At 42.2% G+C, this 21,406-nt stretch overlaps 1 protein-coding gene across 2 annotated transcripts in view; it reads right to left on the reverse strand.

Annotated features, from left to right (window-relative positions):
- NBAS (NBAS subunit of NRZ tethering complex) overlaps positions 1-21,406 on the reverse strand; it is a 356,127-nt gene that overhangs the window by 17,495 nt on the left and 317,226 nt on the right. For both annotated transcript variants that reach the window (XM_054023471.1, XM_054023470.1), the window contains 2 exons: positions 12,302-12,446; positions 4,103-4,231 (listed from right to left, as the gene is read on the reverse strand). In XM_054023471.1, coding sequence (XP_053879446.1) covers positions 4,103-4,231; positions 12,302-12,446 — 274 coding nt within the window. The remainder of the gene's footprint in view (positions 1-4,102; positions 4,232-12,301; positions 12,447-21,406) is intronic.

Below are 21,406 nucleotides of genomic sequence, written 5' to 3' on the forward strand. Positions count from 1 at the left end.
GACAACTCCCACCTGTTTATGCTCTCTGTATGTGTGTATATATATATCTCCTCAATATATGTTCCATTCTATATGCATCTGAAGAAGTGGGCTGTAGTCCACGAAAGCTTATGCTCTAATAAATTTGTTAGTCTCTAAGGTGCCACAAGTACTCCTGTTCTTCTTTTTGTTATAATATGATTATGGCATAACTATGATATGTTTTGTTCAAGATAAGGCATGTGAGATATCATTGGAAAGGTTATGATTTGCTGAATATGATTATCCTATTTGTATGTATGTATCATTTTTGTATCTAAAATTAGGAATATTGACTATACATCTGTACTACAAAAGTGTTTGTACTTGGGGAATGCCCACCAGACAGACTGCAATCAGTCTGAACCATTACGGAGAACAATAGGTCTTTGAAGATGCTAATCTCCCACCTTCCTGAAAAGCTTTCCTGGGATGCTATGAACAACCTCTGACTCATGGCTGCTTTGACACTGCAGGATCATGTGATCAAGTTATCTGGTACTGGACTCCATGATAGAATACCAGTATTTTTCCACTGTGAGGGGAGAAACCACTCTGGAAAACACAGGATTCCTGCCATATGTAAAACCTACTTAAGGCTGGACAGTGATATAATCAGCGTTCGTTCTTCACTGAATCCCCGCCCAGGATGACTGCTGTGAACATCTAAGAAACAAAGTCAAAGTGGGGGAGAAGGACTGAGCCCAAGCTGGGAAGCTGCCTGGTCTGTGAAAGAAATACCTGGAGTTTTAAGCTACAAGCAAGAGCAGCTTGCCTTCAAGAACCTCTACAATCCACCTAAAACAACATTTAGGGTGAGAAATTACTACTTGTAACCTGTTCCTTTAGTATTTTAAGCTTACATTGCATTTTTGTTTTATTTGCTGGGTAATCTGCTTTGATCTGTTTGCTATCCCTTATAATCACTTAAAAGCTATATTTTGTAGTTAATAAACTTGTTTTTGTTTTCTCTAAAACCAGTTTGTGGAATTCATAACTGTGTGTGTGGGGGGGGGCGCGGGGGGAAGAAGCTGTGCATATCTTCCTCCATCGAAGGAGGAGGCGAATTTCAATGAGCTTATGCTGCATAGTTCTCTGCTCAGCGCAAGACAATACAATTTTGGGATTACACTCCAGAGGAGGTGTGCATTTGAGTGCTTGGCAATTCTCCAGCTGAAGCCTACCCCTGCAGTGCTGATTTCAGTGTCTGTGTCTTTCTGCAGCTGGGTGTGTCCCTACCTGTGGGTGCGCTGGAGGAGACTTGAGGGCCTGGCTCAGCAAGATAGTGTAAGGGAGCCCAGGCTGGTGGAACAGGTCGGCTCAGTTGTACCCCAGTACATCAGGTGGCCACCCCCCCGGGGGGGGGAGGGGCACCCATCACACTGTGATTCCTTGATTTGCTCAGAAGATCTCTGGGGAATGCCATGGGGTGGAACAAGCTAGAATTTCAACCCTAAAGGTCAAAGAAAACACAGAAGCAGATGTGATCCTCTCAGGCCGCCATAACACTAAGGAAGGCCAGTGCCCCTGCTCTCCCTAGACTAAACTGAAGGGAAGACCAAGATTCCATAGGCCATCCCAGTTTTTGACCAGCTGAGTGTCAAAGGAAGCCTGCCAACCAATGTGAGGTACTGACCAGAGACAACATGTATTGGTCACATGAATTGCAGTCTTGACTCTGATGCTCTGAAGACCAACACAAGCTAAAGAGTTAAGCCTTTTTCTTTTTAAGTAATCGTTATCTCTTTTTATACTGGTGATATCCACTGTATTCTTGATTATTCTCTAACACTTCTTAAGGTGTGAATGAGTGTACACATGTGTTTGGAAAGTAATAGTGTGTGCATATCCAAATTCCACGAGTCCTATCTCAAATAACTTTGTGAACTCTCTCTTCTGAAAGTGTGTCTATGCACAGAGCACTGCATGGATACAAAATTTGTATCCGCATCCAATCCACGATCTGCAAAAATGGTCCGCATATGTGGATATCTGCGGATTTACATGGCTCTATCTATGCAAACCACTCTCTTCTAACAAAGGAAGTTAAGACTTGCTGTATCAAGGTGGATAAGGTAGGCAGGAGGAGAGCCAAATGTATAATTCACTTAGTAAATGAAAATCTTGAAGGAGGAATCTTCAAAGGGCTGAGAAATAAACTATACTCCCATTCACATTCCAGGACTAGTATTTGAAAGAATTAATCATGTGTTGTGTTAACTTCATATGCTGAATCTTGACTGTGTTCATCCAATGATTGATCAATTGTTGATTCCTAATGGAACTTTTAACAAATTCTTTGTAGACTGTATAATTCTGACTCTTTATTGAAAATTGTGTAGCTTAATAAGTAAATGCAGAGAAGCTATGGTTAGCTTTCCTTAAAAGCATACAGAAAGTTCATTCCACGAGAACCTTATTGTATGATGTATTTTGAAAGTTCCAATAGCCAGTTTTCCATAAGACCTATCAGGTCTACTTAACAGTAAGTCCTGGTTTCTGCAGGTGATGGTGACAATGGAAATTGTGAACAAATTGTTATTCTTTATTATATTTTCCGTGGCAGGCAGATTTTTGTCACATGTGGCATAGAAGTAAAAAAGGTTAAATTTTCTAACTGTAGCTTCTCATCATGTTCCAGCACATGCCCCGGCAATTTCTATCCCGTTACAAGGAGGTATTGTGAGTACTGGATTCTACATCATTCTGTTATACTCTCACTAATAACCTGATGGACATACACAGCAACTAAATAAGTATTTTCTCAAGTACAACAATGGGTTTTGCATCTTTGAAATGAAGATTACAGTTTTTTTTTTAAAACATATATTAGTGATTTTAACAAAAGCAAGTCAGTCATTGTCTACGTATGGGCTCATAGACTACAAACATGTCACAAAGAAACTTTCTATGTAGTAAAGGGCTGAGGAGGTGGTGTTTACAGTTAGATTAGGTTTTTGGTAGGATTTTGCGTGGAAATCTTACAAGGATTTTGTTGCTGAAATCTTATTAACTTGCCCTTGGAAACTTTAGCTACCTTTAAACAAGAACTCAAAAATGGATTTAAACCAAAAATGGATTGAAAGCAAGAAGAGACTGAGCTGAAAATGACAATGATAGGATATAGGTTTTTGATTCTCAACCAACCTTTTTCCTCACAAAAACAAATTTGAGCATTGTCAGATTCATGGTTTTGGTTTTTGTCTGTCTTTAGGTGTAACCAAAAGAAAGTTAAGCAAAAATAATATGCTACGAAAATTAATCTTGGGATCTGATGACAAAGCTTCTTCTAGTATGTCAGTCTCATGAGTTTGCCAGATTAAGAGTTTACAAGAACTCCTCGATTAAATTTCTGCTTTGTATCACACAGTTGCTTACCTTTCAGATATATACATATGATTGACAAACATACACTTACTTTGGGGATAACAAAAAGAGTTAAACATTAAGATACATAAGATATGTCACCATCCCAAATTCTCAATAGGAATTAAATAGAAACAAAATTTGGTGGTTTAGAGGCATTATTGATGTGTTTGTCAATGCTATAGTTTATGTTGCACTGAAATTTGCACTTAGAGTGAAATTAAATCCCTGTGTTGTGTGTGAAAAATGCACATCAGCATCAACAAGATTGAATTTTCCAGAAAGTAAGAAGTGAATCTGTTCATATAAATTCAACTATTTGCAAAAAAAACCTGCACAGGAATAAACAATCCCACCATGTGTATGGAAGAGTCTACAGCAGTGGGCTATTGCCAAGTTTTATGCAATATTATGGATTAAGTTATTTTAAAAGAACTAAAACATGAAGACCTACAAAAAATCTACTTTGTATAACATAGTAGTTTCTGTTCCACCACATTAACTTACAACTGGATAGCCAGATAATTAAAACTAACAGCATTTGTGGGTTCTTTTGAATATATAAAGGATCTTTATCAGCCCTATGACTGAAGACAAAATAATTTTAGAAAATCTTAATAATAACAATGTACTCAAGAGACTCTACTTCCTACGTGAAGATAAAAGAGCTACTTTATTACCTGAAAGTATGAAGGATGGTTAATTCAACTGCTCATACCTTAGCAACAGCTGTTATCTGCTCCAGTGCCAATGAATGAAGATCTTGGTCTTTGCTTTCTACTAGCAGTTTCAGGGATGGCAGCAGGAGGGACTGGTTAAGCAGCAGCAAACATAATTCCTTTGTACACTGAAAACAAAAAGTAACCCCAGACTGTCAGAACTCAGGAGACACTTGGTATCATTATCCACACAAAATTTTATGAAAACCTTGTGTCAAATGCAAAATGGAAATCAAACTTTTAAAACAAATGAATTTCCCAGTGGAAATAAGCCTGTTTGGAAACTTGAAAGCACAAATTAAAAAAGGGTGTGGTATAGGGTTGTAAACAGAATGTTTGCTATACGAGAAACAAGGCAAGCACTGAATACTTATTACAACCCACACAGAGTTTTCCTGAAAGAAGAATGGAGCAATCACTGATTTCTGTGGGACTAATACTTTTGCTGTGGTCACTGAAACACTGCAAACTGTAAGACTTAAGGTAAGACATCTGTGACATTTCTTTAACACAGTTATATAGTCATAAAGGTGGAATAAAATAAAGAAGGAATATAACAGCAAGTCCAGCATCATAAAGCTGTCCCAAAAATCTTGTCAAATGACTTTTACAGAGCTCTGATGCAGTATACTAGTGTCTCCATTTTAACATGAGTTTCCATGTTTTATTATCCAGCATGAACTATTTGGCATTACAATTTTGGTACAGTGTGTCCTCATACAAAGGCTGGCAACAGAAAGTGAAGCTTAAAAAAATAAATCACTGAGTCGGATTACTTCCAAACCCTTATTTAGGTCTACTGTGGTTAGTAACAAAGTGAACATTTATTAGTCTTTATCTTATACATGTAGAATTATTTTATTTCATCTACTATCGTGTATAAATGAAATACTGACCAATTTTAAAAAGGGATTACTTTACCTCAAAAATCAAATTATAACTTTCCCTTTATGAATAACAACCTAACTTGTCCAGAGTGACCAGGTTCAAAGATATAGTTTACTCTGATTCCTCCCCACAAAACTTTGTTTCTAGTGAGACCAATGAGGGAAATCACACAACAATAGTACTCCATCTGGTCAGCCTGTGTATTATATAACATAGATATTATTACAATATCATTTTAGACATCCAAAGACAAGCTCTATGCTTCAGAAAAACACTGAAAGACATTGCACCTGCCCCAAAGAGTTTACAATCTGAAAAGGGAACTCAAATATTTAATTTTTACCACTTAAAGTCAAATTTGATTAATCTGGTGCCCACGAGTGATGCTAAATGTAGTCACACCCTTGGGGTAGTTATATCTCCTTTAACTTAAAAAAATGGGAAATGATTAATTGGTGTATTACATACATGAGATTGCTGTTACGGATTGAGATCTTAAAGTAGGGTATCTACTGACATCTTTTTTCACAACCAATTTATTTTCAGATAATGCTGCCACTCTTCAGTTACCCCCTCAACTGCATTTCTGACAGCAAAATATTAATTTAATTGTGATGCATACCTCAGAATGCAACATAACTACAAATTACATTGTGCTTGGTAACAGTTCATGGTAGTTACAAAAAAATCTTTCAAACTTCCATTGCTCAGAGCCAGTCTAAACGACACAGTAGTAAAAATGTCTTTGTCTTGTCTACACTAGCACATCACTAGCAAAGTTCCAATCAGGAAAGAGTTTACACACAAAAACAGCACACACAGGACTACTAGCAAAACATCTTCCAAATGCATTCACCAGTTGCCTGCATTGCAGTTCAGCAGACAAAAATTGAGAACCTGGTACACTTTGCTATCATCTAAACTTCTCCCTAGGATATCAAGTAACACATTATTTTATTATTGCAGCTCGGCAGAGGTTGGTGAGCCTAAGGAGAAAACAAAAGATTTGTAATACACTGAGGAGATTTTGTCTTTTGTTGCCAAAGAATAGACAGAAGTGTGTCATAAGATTTTATAAAATTAAGTAACAGCTAAGTCTGCAGTTGACAGGCTTTGCTTTCATTGAGAACTAACATTACAGGAACAGGTGAAGAGCCTTATTGAAGACTATAAAGGGTGGGGCAAATTAAAAATATTACACCCATTAAGCCTTTGATATTTTGATTTTCGCCTTCATTTCTGCCAAACAGCAACATACTAAGGAGATTACAGAATGCAAACTTAGCAATTTATGATTCTACAAGTCCCTTTGTGTCTGAAAAGCACAATTTATCACCATGGATACATCTTTATGTTAGGAAAAATAAATTTTGAGAGTTGTAGGATGCACAACCTGAATGTAACAGCAAGTTTATAGTGCTGGTAACATTTTATATCTGAAAACCCATCAAAACCATAAGAGAAGAAGCAGTGCCATAGGGACCAACATATAACTATAAAAAAGCTTTCAAAAGAATCCCCCCCAAAATCACATTTTTGTACCTTAAGGTGGTGGGAGGAGAAAAGGAAAGGCAGAGGATTTAAGCATACTGCTAAACATAATTAGGTACAGTGAGCATTTCTAAAGCCAATGACTAGGAAAATGAAAAGGTGTTTTTAAAACACTGCTGAACTGCTGAATTACAATTTGCTTTCTCACTAAAGTGATTTAAAATATTACAGAAAAATGTAATTAGATTATGTGAATTTGCAAATGCAATTAATGTAGATCTTAACATTACTATTTTTGCAACAAATAAATTTCAGGTCAAACAGGTATTTTAGACCTTCTACAAAAATGTTTATCATCAACTTGCATCCTTTGCAAAATTTTACTAAGAACACCACATAGTGCTGATAAGAATTACATATAGGCCCCAATAACTCCTTATAGTTAGTCTTTAATGTAAAGCCATATTTAGTACCTTAATCATTGGGAGTATTAATATTGGTAAGTCAAATATACATATTAAACTAATTTTTAAAATGATACTATTTATGTATTTTAGACAGGAGTAATAATACACCCTTCTTAAAAATTAAGGTCCCAATTCAGCAAAGTACTAAAGCAAATGCTTAATGTTAAAATCATGTTTATATCCCAATGGGAATACTCAAATGCTTTAACTTAAGTACGTGGTTCCGTGATTGGCTGAAGTGGGTTCTAAAGAAGTGTATGCTACATTAGATACAGCCATTCCATAACCTGGAACATTTTATGTTTAAAGACACATGTTTGAGTTTTTTTAAACATAATTCAAGAACATCCACACACATTTTATGATAATTTGTATAAGATTGCTCTTGAACGACCTTGCATTCTGAGGTTTAGCCCAGGGCAAACACTTATAGTTGAAATACAAAAGGAAAACACAGACAGAACCTTAGCTGGATTTCTGAATGTAATGCTAGTGCCATATTTGATTAAAAACTATAAATTGCCATTACTAGACCTTCTAAATTTAGTATACACTTCTGGCACTAGTTGTTGCCATCAGTGAAAGGCAGCACTTTTTTTAATCCACTTGGCCAATTTGATCAATGCTGTACTGTATATGCACTGGTGCAGAGGGAAGGGAAAATCACTTTGTAAATTTGGCTACTGTGATTTCACATAGAATTCTCATTCCCTGATCTTCTGCATTCAGCATGAGCCATGCAAGAAAGTCCACTAGCTCTTAAGATAGGGGTGGGAAAACCTTTTGGCCCGAGGGGCACATCTGGGTGGGGAAATTGCATGCAGGGCAATGAATGTAGGGCTGGGGCAGGGGGTTGGGGTGCGGGAGGGAGTGCGGGGTGTGGGAGGGGGTGTGGTGTGCAGGAAGGGGCTCATGGAAAGGGGTTGGGGCAGAGGAGGGGTGTAGAGTGCGGGAGGGGATGCAGGGCAGGGGATTGGGGTACAGGTGTGCAGGATGTGGCAGGAGGTGTGCAGGGTATGGCCCTGCGCTGCTCCGGGAAGCGGCCGGCACCACGTCCCTGCGGCCCATGGTGGGGGAGCAGACAGCTCCGGGCGCTGTCCTCGTGAGCAGGTACTGTGTCCCACAGCTCCCATTGGCTGCGGTTCCCTGTTCCCAGCCAATGGAAGCTTCGGGGGAGGCAACCACAGGCAAGGGCAGCCCTCTGGCCCTCCTCCCCCAGGGGCCGCAGGGACGTGGTGCCGTCCGTTTCCCGGAGCGGCAATCCCGCAGGCTGGATCCAAAGCCCTGAGGGGCCAGATCCGGCCCGTGGGCCATAGTTTGTCCATCCCTGTCTTAAGATCTTCACACCTGGAGGCATAAGACTCAGAAGTGTCCATCATAGAATCAAAGGAGATTAGGGTTGGAAGAGACCTCAGGAGGTCATCTAGGCCAACCTCCTGCTCAAAGCAGGACCAACCCCAACTAAATCATCCCAGCCAAGGCTTTCTCAAGCCAGGTTTTAAAAACCTCTAAGGATGGAGATTCCACCAACTCCCTAGGTAACCCATTCCAGTGCTTCACCACCCTCCCAGTGAAATAGTTTTTCGTAATATCCAACCTAGACCTCCCACACTGCAACTTGGGACCATTGTTCTGTCATTGGCCACCACTGAAAACAGCCTAGCTCCATCCTCTTTGGAACCCCACTTCTAGTAGTTGAAGGCTTCTATCAAATCTCCCCTCACTCTTCTCTTCTGCAGAAGGGTGGGTGTTGGGGGGCTTCAGAGGTCAGGGCAGAGGGCTGGGGGTGTGTGGACGTGCAGGGCAGAAGGCTGGCGGTGTGGGGGGCTTCAGAGGTCAGGGCAGAGGGCTGGAGGGGTGTGGGGGGTGCAGGGCAGAAGGCTGAGGGTGTGGGGGGCTTCAGAGGTCAGGGCAGAGGGCTGGAGGGGTGTGGGGGGTGCAGGGCAGAAGGCTGGGGGTATGTGGGGGGGGTTCAGGGCAAAGGGCTGGGGTGCTCGGCTCGTGGAGGTGCTCTCAGCCCCCTGCCCTGAGCGGCTCATGGCAGGGGTCTGGAAGGGATATGTCCTGTTCCACCCCCTTTCCCAAGGCCCTGTCCCTACCTCTCCTCTGCCTCCTTTACACAGGGCTGGCTTTAGCAAGGGGCCGCGGGGCTGCCGTGTGCTGGCTGGAGCTCTGGCCGGGAGAGTGGGGCCGTGGGGCTTTTGCAGAGCAGCGAGCACGCTGCCACTCCTCCCCCCTCCCTTTGCAAGGGCCAGCGCAGGGAAGGAGAGGAGGAGGGGCAGGAAAGCAGGCTGCACCACGGCTGGGGGAAAAAGCGGGGGAGGGGAGGAGCTTGGCTGCTGCAGGACGAAGCTTCTGCCTCCTGCCCCAGCAAGGGAGAGCGGTGGGCGCGGGGGCTGAGTGCGGCTGGGGGTTGGAACCGCAGCAGGCAGCCACATGCCATTCAAAATCGGCTCGCGTGCTGTAGGTTGCCAATCCCTGTTATAGTCCATTCATCCAATTCATACTTTTTTAACTTGCTGGCAAGAATACTGTGGGAGACCGTGTCAAAAGCTTTGCTAAATTCAAAATATATCACATCCACCACTTTCCCCATATCCACAGAGCCAGTTATCTCATCATAAAAGGCAATCAGGTTGGTCAGGCATGACTTGCCCTTGATGAATCCATGTTGACTATTCCTGATTACCTTCCTCTCCTCCAAGTGCTTCAAAATGGATTCGTTGAGGACCTGCTCCATTATCTTTCCAGGGACTGAGGTAAGTTCCCCGGATTCTCCTTCTTCCCTCTTTAAAAGATGGACACTATATTTGCCTTTTTCCAATCATCCAGGACCCTTTCCCCCCCATTGCCACGAGTTTTCAAAGATAATGGCCAATGGCTCTGCAATCACATCAGCCAACTCCCTCAGCACCCTCGGATGCATTAGATCTGGCCCCATGGAATTCTGCATGTCCAGCTTTTCTTAACCTATTCTTTCACCACTGAGGACTGCTCACCTCGTCTCCCATACTGTGCTGCCCAGCGCAGCAGTCTGGGAGCTGACCTGGTCTGTGAAGACCGAGGCAAAAAAAACATGGAGTACTTCAGCTTTTTCCACATCATCAGTCATTAGGTTGCCTCCCCCACTCAGTAAGGGTCCCACACTTTCCCTGACCAACTTCTTGTTGCTAACATACCTGTAGAAACCCTTCTTGTTACTCTTCACATCCCTTGCTAGCTTCAACTCCAATTGTGCTTTGGCCTTCCTGAGTACACCTCCGCATGCTCGAGCAATGATTTTATACTCCTCCCTAGTCATCTGTCCAAGTTTCCATTTCTTGAAAGCTTCCTTTTTTGTGTTTCAGCTCACCGAAGATTTCTCTGTTAAGCAAAGCTGGTTACCGGCCATATTTGCTATTCTTTCTGCACCTCAGGATAGTTTGTTCCTGCACCCTCAATAAGGCTTCTTTAAAATACAGCCAGGTCTCCTGGACTCCTTTCCCCCTCATATAAGCCTCCCAGGGGATCCTGCCCATCAGTTCCCTGAGGGAGTCAAAGTCTGCTTTTCTGAAATCCAGGGTCTGTATTCTGCTGCTCTCCTTTCTTCCTTTTTTCAGGATCCTGAACTCAACCATCTCATGGTCACTGCTGCCCAGGTGGCCACCCACTTCTACTTCCCCTACCAATTCTTCCCTGTTTGTGAGCAGCAGGTCAAGAGGAGCACGGCCCCTAGTTGGTTACTCCTGTAATGATGGTGTCTTTAGAGAAAGATTTCTTCCTGACCTCAGTGAACATCCTGGCCATCAGTGAACATCCTGTATCATAAAGTTTAAACGCCTTTTCAATTATTGCCTTTAGACTTCAGAACCACAAAGTCAGAAAGTTATCCAGTCTTTTTTTAAAAAAAGCAGCTGATCTATGCTTCTCTCCCCACTCAAAGTATTTAATAGGCTCCAATGACAGATTCTGCAAAATGCAAGTTTTGATCAAATAGTTTTAGCAATGATTCTTAAATTACCCGACATTACTTTTTCCTCAGTCAAGGTTTGTCTACACAAAAGTTGTACTGCTTTAGCTGCTATGCACAAAAGTTATACTGTTTTTAACTATGCTGGTTCAGTTATAGCAGTACAGCTTCCTAGTGTATTATATCAGTGTAAAGGCACTTGATTTCCATATGAGGAGAATAACCTACACTAATATAAAGGCACCTTTATACAAGGTATAACATGCTCATACTAAGGGTTGTACTGGTAAAATTATATTGGTAAAAAATTGCACCTCTAACTGAAACAGTCATACCAGTATAAAAACTGTGCACAGACCAGGCCTTACTGATGCTGAATTCAACAGTAACTTTATTAATTAAAAAGAGATGATCGATGTTTGACTTTGGTGTAACCCTCCTATCAGGAGGAGATCTGCTGTGGTAGAACACTGATTTTCAGTTACATTTATGTTCGTAAGTCACTTAGATGTTTTAGAAAATTCCACCCTCAGACCTTAACTTTGGTTTGGCCACCCTTAATCAGTTTGCATAGAACCTTCCTGTAGAAGTAGTCCCACTGGTTTTGATCAGAACTACTTGTGGTGTAAAGTATTTCTCATGACGAGTGAGGAGAAAGCATCGGGCCCTTTGTAGGTCTATCCCATGCACTGTAATTAAAAATTAAATTTGGCTCTCTCCACAAAATATATCTGGCACTCTGCCTTACTGACTTCTTTTGGCAGCAAGTCCCAGAAGTGGGCTTTAAGCGGCAAAAATACAAGTGTCCCATTTGTTTTAAAATGTATTGCCCTTCAATTTCTACAAGAGATTTCTTGGTTTTGTATTAAAGTGAAAAGAATCATTTGATCAGTTTCCATTACATTGCCCATAATCTTCGTGTTGGCTATTTTCAGGAACAAAGACTGTGGATATGTGAATCTCACTGTAAAGGATGAATCAGGATAATAAAAGAAGATGCCTGGGAATAATTCCAGAGAAGTGCAAAGATTTTTAATGATTTTTTAAATCTGATATGGTTAGGCTATGACGTATGAGTATGGGATGCTGTGGCACTTTGGGACATAAGAGATGCTTGTATGGAAGAGAGTATACATAATTAATTTAGGAAGAGGGAATACTAGAGTACTTGTAAAGAAGAACTGCTTGTAAAATAAAAGCTAATTAAAACCCAAATATTTCAGCACTTCCTTACAGACAACTTTATATGTTTAGTAAGTGGAAAGTTACTGGTGCTTATCTTGAATAGTTTTTGCTAAATAGTACTCAAGTGTGGCCAGTAAAGCTAAGAGCTTTAATAGTGATACTGCATCCACTGTACAAGGTGCAGGTATATCTGCAAGGTACTTGAAGTTACAACTCACCTCTACGGGCAGCATGTGCTTAGTCTCATACAAAGAACGACAGATCTTCAAAATTTCATTTCCCATATTCTCTTTTTGCCCAGTTGGGCATCTTGATAGCATGACTGTCCCTAGTTTCACCCATGGATTATTACTCGTGTATGCGCTAAAAAACAAACAAACAAACAAGAAAACAAAATTCAGAAAACTGTATTTTAAAAAATTGCGAATAAAAGCATGGTATAATAGTATGAAAAAGTGAAAAGATCTGGGGCCAAGTATGGACCTCTGATTCTAAAACTGCCCCATGTAACTTAGAGTAGCCTTTGGACTACTCTATATTACAACTGTTATGGTCCTTAAGGCACCATGTTGCAGCTGTGAATTAGCATAAGGGAGCTCTCTCTCCCAAACCCAACATGAAGAATGCTTGGCACAGGAGTGGGTACTTCTGGCTTTATAGCAGCTGAAAATTTTCTTTCATTGGAAGTGGGATTCTTAACTTGGTAGCTTCAGCAAGATTCTGACCTCTTAGTCCCTCTCAGGTGATCAGAGAATCCAGTTCCTGGTTTCTCAATGAAAAACCTTCACCTCAAAATCACTGACAAAAATCAACACCAAGATCCAAATATTTAAACACAAGAGGAACAAATACATAGTTAAAAACAAAGATGCACCCTTTGTGGTTGCAAACCCAATTAATTGTACATGTAAATTGGATAAAGAGGTGAACCATGTACATATGCAACTGGCTATTAATTAATACCCACCATCTAGCTCTCATATATTGGTTTTCACTGGTAGATCTGAAAGCACTTCACAATCAGATACACCTGTTACACATTTAAAATTGGCCTCCAATTATCCTTTTTTTCTGCACAGAATTATGCACCATGGTTATTGTTCCAAAGTCAACATGTGCCATGAATTATATCTACCAGAGCTATTACCTGTTCTCAGTCGAAGGCAAAAATATGGATAAAGATACCACTGTGTGGGAAGTGTTGAAAAATGCTGACTTTTTTAAATGGCAGCTACTGACATGAAGTACTAATGACTGACAATGCAATTAAGGAGGAGGTTACTGAAAAGCTCACATTCACTTTAGAGTGTTAATGTCGTGTAACTGTGATTTTTGATAACAGGAATAGCGAAATATCACAATTTATGACAATCAGGTCAATGTCTCAGTCAGATTATGCCAAAGACTTCAAGCTCTAATCTATCTATTTTTAGGCACCTAGATAAATGGCTTAAGTTTCGGAGATGTTAAGTACCACACTGAGGTCAATGGGAACTGCCAGCACTCAGCGCTTCTGAGGAGCAAAAATTACATTTAGATTGTAAACTCTTTGAAGGAAATAACTGTGCCTGTAAAGTATCTAGCACACACTGGACCCATAAAAGTGATGATAAGAGTCTCCCCCATAGATCTTTGGTGTGAGATCCTCACCCCTCCTCTGGCCCCTTTATGTTGGGAGAAAGGAATGGAGGAGTGTAAAGGGGCTCTAAAACCAGTTCTGCATGGGGGGAGGATTCCTTTGATCTAGGAACTGGGGAAGGCAGCTGTAATGTTGTCTTCCAAAGAACCCCTTACTGGCCCAGCCTTAGGAGGCGTGCTGGGGGGTGGGAAGAGTGTGTTGGGGACAGAGCAGTAGCACGTAGTTCTACAGAGATTCTGGGCAGTGCTGCAACTCACATGCAGCTGGTGACGGGCTGTCATAACTTAGACAGGCCGCCAGTGGGCACAAAGGTGCCTTAAAACCACCAAAGGCCCCTCTCCCCCTAGACTGTAAGTTCTGTGCTACACCTCTTCAAGGCACAGAGCAATATCTCAGCCTTGATCTTGAAGAATCAACATTTGCCAACAGGTATATTTACCACAGTCAAGAGACAGACTTACCTGTGATGGAGAAAAATATGACCTTCTCATATCAGCAGTGGAAAGCAGGAAAAAGGGTTTATATGTCTTTGAACCTACCTTCCAACTACAAAGGAAGGTTTCAAAATTAATTCAATCTAAAATGGAAAACCACTGTATGATTGACTCATAACCACTGGAATTGGATTAATTATAAATCACGTCACTCATCGGGCACCTACTGACATACATGCTGTTTAAAACAGCAACTGTGAGGTACCTCGGAAACCTTTCATTGTTAATGTTGCTACTGAGTGGCAATTGGTAAAAAATACAATCATGGACCATAAGCAGTGAATATTGTACAGCTCCAGTTACTACTGAAAGCACCAAACAGCTCATATCAAAAGAATCGGGCAGAAATCGGGGAGGACAACTGTCAATGCCCATTAACCTATGCTTCCCCTTACCTACTCACAATGTCTAGTGAAAGATGAGCAATACTGGCTTCAGGTGAAGAGGCTGTTCTATCCTGATCTGTGTAATAGATAGAGAGATACTAGTAGTAGTTACATTTGAGTGAGAAATGACTAAAAGCCATTATTCTTTATTCTTTCTTGACAACTTAATTAAAGTATTTTAATCAGTCATAGTCTATGAGCACTCACTGCTGCAAGCCTTGCTGCTATCAGTACAGTCCCTCGTTTCCTCTTCTTCCAACCTCCTGGGTCAAACCTAGGCATAGTAGTTAATATAGAAAACCACGATGCCAGAATGTGCGGTGCAGCTGCTGCATAACCCACAAGAGAGACAGAGAAAGAATGCTGCAGCTCCATCATTGTCACTGGCTAAATTAATAGCTTATGCTGTGGTTCCAGGATTGGACTCCTGGGTCATCTCAGGACCCATATGTAAATCTGTGGTAGAGATCCTCCTCGAATCGAGGGATCAGCAACAACCAGCTTCTGCTGCCTGATCCGTCTCCTGCTTATGATTCTCTCTGTCCCTAATGTTTTTTTAATCTTTATAGGTGTGGTCTCCTTAGTAAATGAAGAAAAACTCAATCTTGTTTCCTTCTTCTAATGGGGAAAAAAAAGTCACCCTTCAATGTGTGGAAGAATTTAAAACAAGAAATGAACAGAAACCAGAACTAGGATTGTAAATTTCCCCATGTCTTTGTAAAGCCTTGCTGCTAAGATACATGTCTAGTTCTGTGCTAAACTCTTCCCAATATTATAGAACTCATTAGGTTACAGATGTAATAGACCTATAAGGACATATAGACCCATTATTCTCTCTAGCATATTCTCAAATACTTTGTCCAGTTTTGTATTAAAAGCCTGTTCGGAGTTGGAGGATCACAAAGGCATTGTTCAGTTATCAAGAATTTGACATTATGAAACAGAATTTATCATTTGACTTTCATCTTCCCTCTGTTGCATGATGTATAAGTATAATCAGTTTCAAATTCAAATAGGGAAAAATGTGTGTGTGTCTCTCTCTTTTTTTTTTATTAACGTAATAGAGGTTAGCATTTCATTCATTGGGCCCTGGATGTGACACTTCTTTGCACAGCATCATCAGTTTTTTCTATGATGACGGTGTTAATCAGATATACCTTCCCAGGTGTTTGATTTTCAAGTGATGGATTGTAATTGGGGATGGATGACCTACTTTGTTAAAAAATAAAATGTGATCTAATCTTCTGATCCCTCAAACCATATCTTTTTGCAAATTCCAAAAAGTTTTGTTCACTTTGGTATGGATTAAAAAAAAGACTGAATGCCTTAACTGAAAGAAGTGCCAAAATATCACAAAAAATAACTCCTATTATATAGCCAACCCTGCAAAAAAACTCATGAAGCTTCTTAAAATTTTCTCCAGAGAGCAAGATGCCTGGATAAATTAAAAAAAAAATGTTTTGTTTTGCAATGCAGCCGGTAGCAGCAATATGCATGTACAGTCAAATCTACTAAATAAATATTGAACATGTCATATACGATCACATCTACTAAATAATTATTTAACATGTCACATAAGGATGTAAAGAGAAAGGAAACATTTAATTTGCCTGTTTAAGAAAATGAGGAACAAAAAACTGCCATTGTAATCTTTCCAAACACAAGCGTACAAACATGAGTCAGGTCCTCACAAAACATGAAATTGGCTTAATCATGATATTTAAAAAAATAAATAAGTGGTGAGTTTCTTTTATTTGTCTACTGGTTTCGGAGTCTTTAGGGCATACTCGGGTCACATTTTCAAGGTTTCCTACTGAATTAGAAGGGCTAGAAAGATACTGCTTTTAAAATGAAAACTGTGATTTTCATGTATTCAGATGACTCCAACAGCTGGGGCTTAGAGAAAAACACCACATATCACAAAGTTTGTGATAAAATCCTGAGATTTGGTAACACAGTATTGTCCCTGTAATAAAGGAGTGGGGGTAAAACTGAACCAGAAATAAAATAAAACACAGTGACAAAATCCTGCTGGAGAGCGCTAAGTAATTGCAAAGAAAAAGTTGCTGAATAGTGAACTGTAACTGGGAGATCTGAATGTGACACAGTATACAAGAGACAGGAGCTACATGTAGGCAGCCTGAACCAAATGTTCGGGAGTGCCAGAATAGGCAAACTGCGCGACAAGGAGTGTTTGCTAGATTTGAGTGATCAGTTTTCCTTTTTGACCCAGTCAAAAATTCGTTTTTACTAATTTCACCATTCGAAAGGAACTATTAACAGCTCCGTCCAAAAGGAGTGAAGCAGATACTCACTGCCTGTGGAATTACCAGCGTAGCTTAGATTTTCTAGAAGTAACATTTCAGGAACAAATGTGATAGAAAGCTGGATTGCAGGATTAACTGGTTTGTGAGTATGAAAAGAGGCAGAGAAATGAAGTCCCAATGGTTGTAAGGAAAAGAAGACAGACCAGAATAAAGCAGGAAATGCCTGCAGCCTTTCCAGAGATGCTTTGAGAGGAACTCTGAGCACTGCTGTCAGTGACCACTTGGGGAGAGATGAGAGAAAGTGCAGACTGACAGGTCTGAAGGAAGCAGAGATGATGATATATTTTCTGATCATCTGTGAACCTAGAGCACACAAAAGCCAGTTACCTATCTTTCATAACTGTTGTTCTTCGAGATGTGTTGCTCGTGTCCATTCCACGTTAGGTGTGTGTGCGCCCATGTGCATGGCTGCCAGAGATTTTTCCCTTAGTGGTATCCGTAGGGCTGGCTCTGGCGCCCCCTGGAGCCTTGGGCTCATGTGCCGGTATATGAGCCGCCGCTGGCCCTGCACCCTCTCAGTTCCTGCTTGCTGATGATTCTGACAGTGGGGAAGGAGTGTGGATCATGGAATGGACATGAGCAACACATCTCAAAGAACAACTGTTACGAAAGCTAAGTAATCATTTTTAATTCTTCGAATGCTTGCTCATGTCAATTTCATGTTAGGTGATTCACAAGCAGTATCCCTGGAGGTGGGTTCAGAGTTCACCATCATGCTGCTTGCAACACTGCTCTGCTGAAGCTGGCATCATCCCAGGCCTGCTGGGTGATGGCGCAGTGGGATGCAAAGGTATGAACCACAGACCAGGTGGTGGCTCTACAGATATCCTGGATTGGTACCTGCGTGAGGAAGGCTGCTGACAATACTTGTGCTCTGGTGGAATGGGCAGTCATGATGGCTGGAAGCAACACTCCTGCTTGTTCATAGCAGAATCTGATACCGGCAGTTATCCATGAGGAGATTCTCCAAGCGGACACAGGCAGACCTTTCATCCTGTCCGCCACTTTGACAAAGAGCTGCTTTGACTTATGGAAGAGTCTGGTTCTCTCGATGTAGAAGACTAAGGCCCGCCTAACATCCAAAGAGTGTGACCAACACTCCTTGTTCATCTTGTGAGGCTTCGGAAAGAAAACTGGCAGGAAGATGTCATTATTATTGTGGAACTGTGACACCACCTTAGATAAGAAGGCTGAGTGGGGCGCAGCTGGACTTTGTCTTTGCAGAACACCATATAAGGGGGTTCAGATGTCAATGCTCTAATCTTGGAGACCTATGGGTCAAAGTGATAGCCGGGAAGGAAACCTTCCACAAGAGGAGCAGCAGAGAACACTAAGCCAGCAGCTTGAAAGGAGGACTTGTGAGCCTCGATAGCACCAGGTTTAGGTCCCAATGAGGAACGGGATCATGAAACTGTGGGTATAGTCTCTCCAGACCTTTAAGGAACTTGATTGTCATGTCGTGAGCAAAGACTGATCTGCCATGGACCGGAGGGTGAAAGGCTCCAATGCGTCAATGTTACTCATGGGAGCAGAGCTACAAATGGGACCCCCTCCAAAACAGCTTGTGGTTCTGTCCACCAAGCCAGAGATCACAGGATGTTTGATGGAACTGCGACCACTAAGTCCAACTCATGTCTCCTAGGAGAAAAGACCAATGCCAGCCATGTCTGTAGAGGTCTGAGCTGTAGCCGCGTGTGTCAAACTGCATAGGTACACGTTGCCATGTGACCCAGCAGCTTGAGGCATACCTGGGCAGTCATGCGTGGATGGACTCTAACTTGCTTGATCCAACATAGCCCAAAATCGGGGCTCTGGCAGGTAGGATCTGGCGTGGGTGGAATCAAGTACTACTCTTATAAATTCTATTCTTTCAACTGTGGTAAGAGTTGATTTTTGTTTATTGATAAGCAGGCCTAGAACCCGACGTGTCTTCCACCAAAGAAAGGCTGTGCTGCTGGGCCTGTGACCTGCCTCTGACAAGCCAGTCATCACGATAGAAATAGATTTGAACACATCTGCATCTCAGGTAAGCGGTCACCACCACCATGCACTTCATGAAGACCCTCAAAGCAGATGATAGGATGAAGGACAGTGACGTGAATTGGTAGTGGCACTGCCCCACAACAAAATGGAGGAATCTCCTGTGGCCATGGAAGACCATTATCTCTGAAAACTTGTGGCGATGGGGGAGGTCCCGGACGATTGGAAAAAGGCAAATATAGTGCCCATTTTTAAAAAAGGGAAGAAGGAGAATCCAGGGAACTACAGACCGGTCAGCCTCACCTCAGTCCCCAGAAAAAATCATGGAGCAGGTCCTCAACGAATCCACTTGGAGGAGAGGAAGGTGATCAGGAACAGTCAACATGGATTCACCAAAGGCAAGTCATGCCTGACTTACCTGGGATTGCCTACTATGATGAGATAACTGGCTCTGTGGAAATGGGGAAAGTGGTCGACGTGATAAACCTTGACTTTAGCAAAGCTTTTGATACAGACTCCCACAGTATTCTTGTCAGCAAGTTTAAAAAGTATTAATTGGATGAAGAGACTATAAGGAGGATAGAAAGCTGGCTACATTGTCGGGTTCAAAAGGTAGTGATCAACGGCTCGATATCTACTTGGCAGCCAGTATCAAGCGGAGTGCCCCAGGGGTCAGTTCTGGGGCCGGTTTTGTTCAACATCTTCATTAATGATTTGGATGATGGCATGGATTGCACTCTCAGCATGTTCACAGATGACACGAAGCTGGTGGGGGGAGAGGTAGATATGCTGGAGGGCAGGGATATGGTCCAGAGTGACCTAGACAAATTGGAGGATTGGGCCAAAAGAAATCTGATGAGGTTCAACAAGGACAAGTGCAGAGTCCTGCACTTAGGATGGAAGAATCCCATGCACTGCTACAGGCTGGGGATCGACTGGCTAAGTGGCAGTTCTGCAGAAAAGGACATGGAGATTACAGTGGATGAGAAGATGGATATAAGTAAATAATATAACCTTGCTGCCAAGAAGGCTAATGGCATATTGAGCTGCATTAGTAGGAGCATTGCCAGCAGATCGAGAGAAGTGATTATTCCCCTCTATTTGGCACTGGTGAGGCCACATCTGGAGTATTGTGTCCAGTTTTGGGCCCTCCACTTCAGAAAGGATGTGGACAAATCCAGCGGAGGACAATGAAAATGATTAGGGGGTTGGGGTATATGACTTATGAAGAGAGGCTGAGGGAAATGGGCTTATTTAGTCTGCAGAAGAGAAGAGTGAGGGGGTATTTGATGGCATCCTTCAGCTACTTGAAGCAGGGTTCCAAAGAGGATGGAGCTAGGCTGTTTCTCAGTGGTGGCAGATGACAGAACAAGGAACAACGGTCTCAAGTTGCAGTGGGGGAGGTCTAGGTTGGATATTAGGAAAAACTATTTCACTAGGAGGGTAGTGAAGCACTGGAATGGTTTACCTAGGGAGGTGGTGGAATCTCCATCCTTAGAGGTTTTTAAGGCCCAGCTTGACAAAGCCCTGGCTGGGATGATTTAGTCGGGGTTGGTCCTGCTTTGAGCAGGGGGTTGGACTAGATGATCTCCTGAGGTCTCTTCCAACTCTAATCTTCTACGATTATAAGACAGAAATATGAAATTAGGTGTCCTTTAAGTCAAGGGTGGCATACCAGTCTCCTGGATCCAGAGAGGAGATGATTGAGGCCTGGGAGACCATGTAGAACTTCAACTTCTTGAGATATTTGTTGAGGCAACATAGGTCTAGCATGCGTCTGGGGTCCCCCTTGGCCTTCGGGATTACCAGAAGTAAAACCCTTTCCCCCCGCCACAACTTGAGGAATCTCCTCCATGGACCCCAGACATAGGAGGGATTCCACCTCCTGGACAAGAAGATGCTTGTGAAAAGGGTCCCTAAAGAGAGACGGGGAAGGGGGATAGTAGGGAGAGATGGATAAAAACTGCAGGGTCTAGCCAAGTGCTATGGTATTGAGCACCCAGCAGTCCAAGGTGAGCTTGGCCCATGCAGCAAGGAAGGGAAATAGATTGTTCAAAAAAAAAAATAAAAAAAAAATAAAAAAAAATGGGGGGATGGATTCTGGGGCAAGACTGGAACTCTGTCCTCGGGCACACCCTCAAAATGCCTGCCGATGGCCACCTGAGTGACGTGCAGGGCCCAACTGGGCAGCTGAGGGGGACAGAGTGGATTGCTGGGGTTTAAAGCCTGTCTTTTTTTCTTGTAGGAGCTCTGCCATTGCGGACCTGAGAATCTGGGCAGAGATGACGGCCAGAAGTGTTTCCTCGAGGCCTCCGGCATGTACAGGCCCAAGGGGCAAAGTGTGGCACAAGAATCTTGCAGGCTGTGCAGCCTGGCATCCGTCTGCTCAGAAAATAGAGCAGTGCCCTCAAAGGGGAGGTCCTGAATGGACTGCTGTACCTCTTGAGACAGCCCCAAAGACTGCAGCCATGAACCCTGCAGCGTGGATACAACAGAG

This window comes from Malaclemys terrapin, chromosome 3 (genome assembly GCF_027887155.1).
Source record: "Malaclemys terrapin pileata isolate rMalTer1 chromosome 3, rMalTer1.hap1, whole genome shotgun sequence".
Lineage (NCBI taxonomy): Eukaryota > Metazoa > Chordata > Testudines > Emydidae > Malaclemys > Malaclemys terrapin.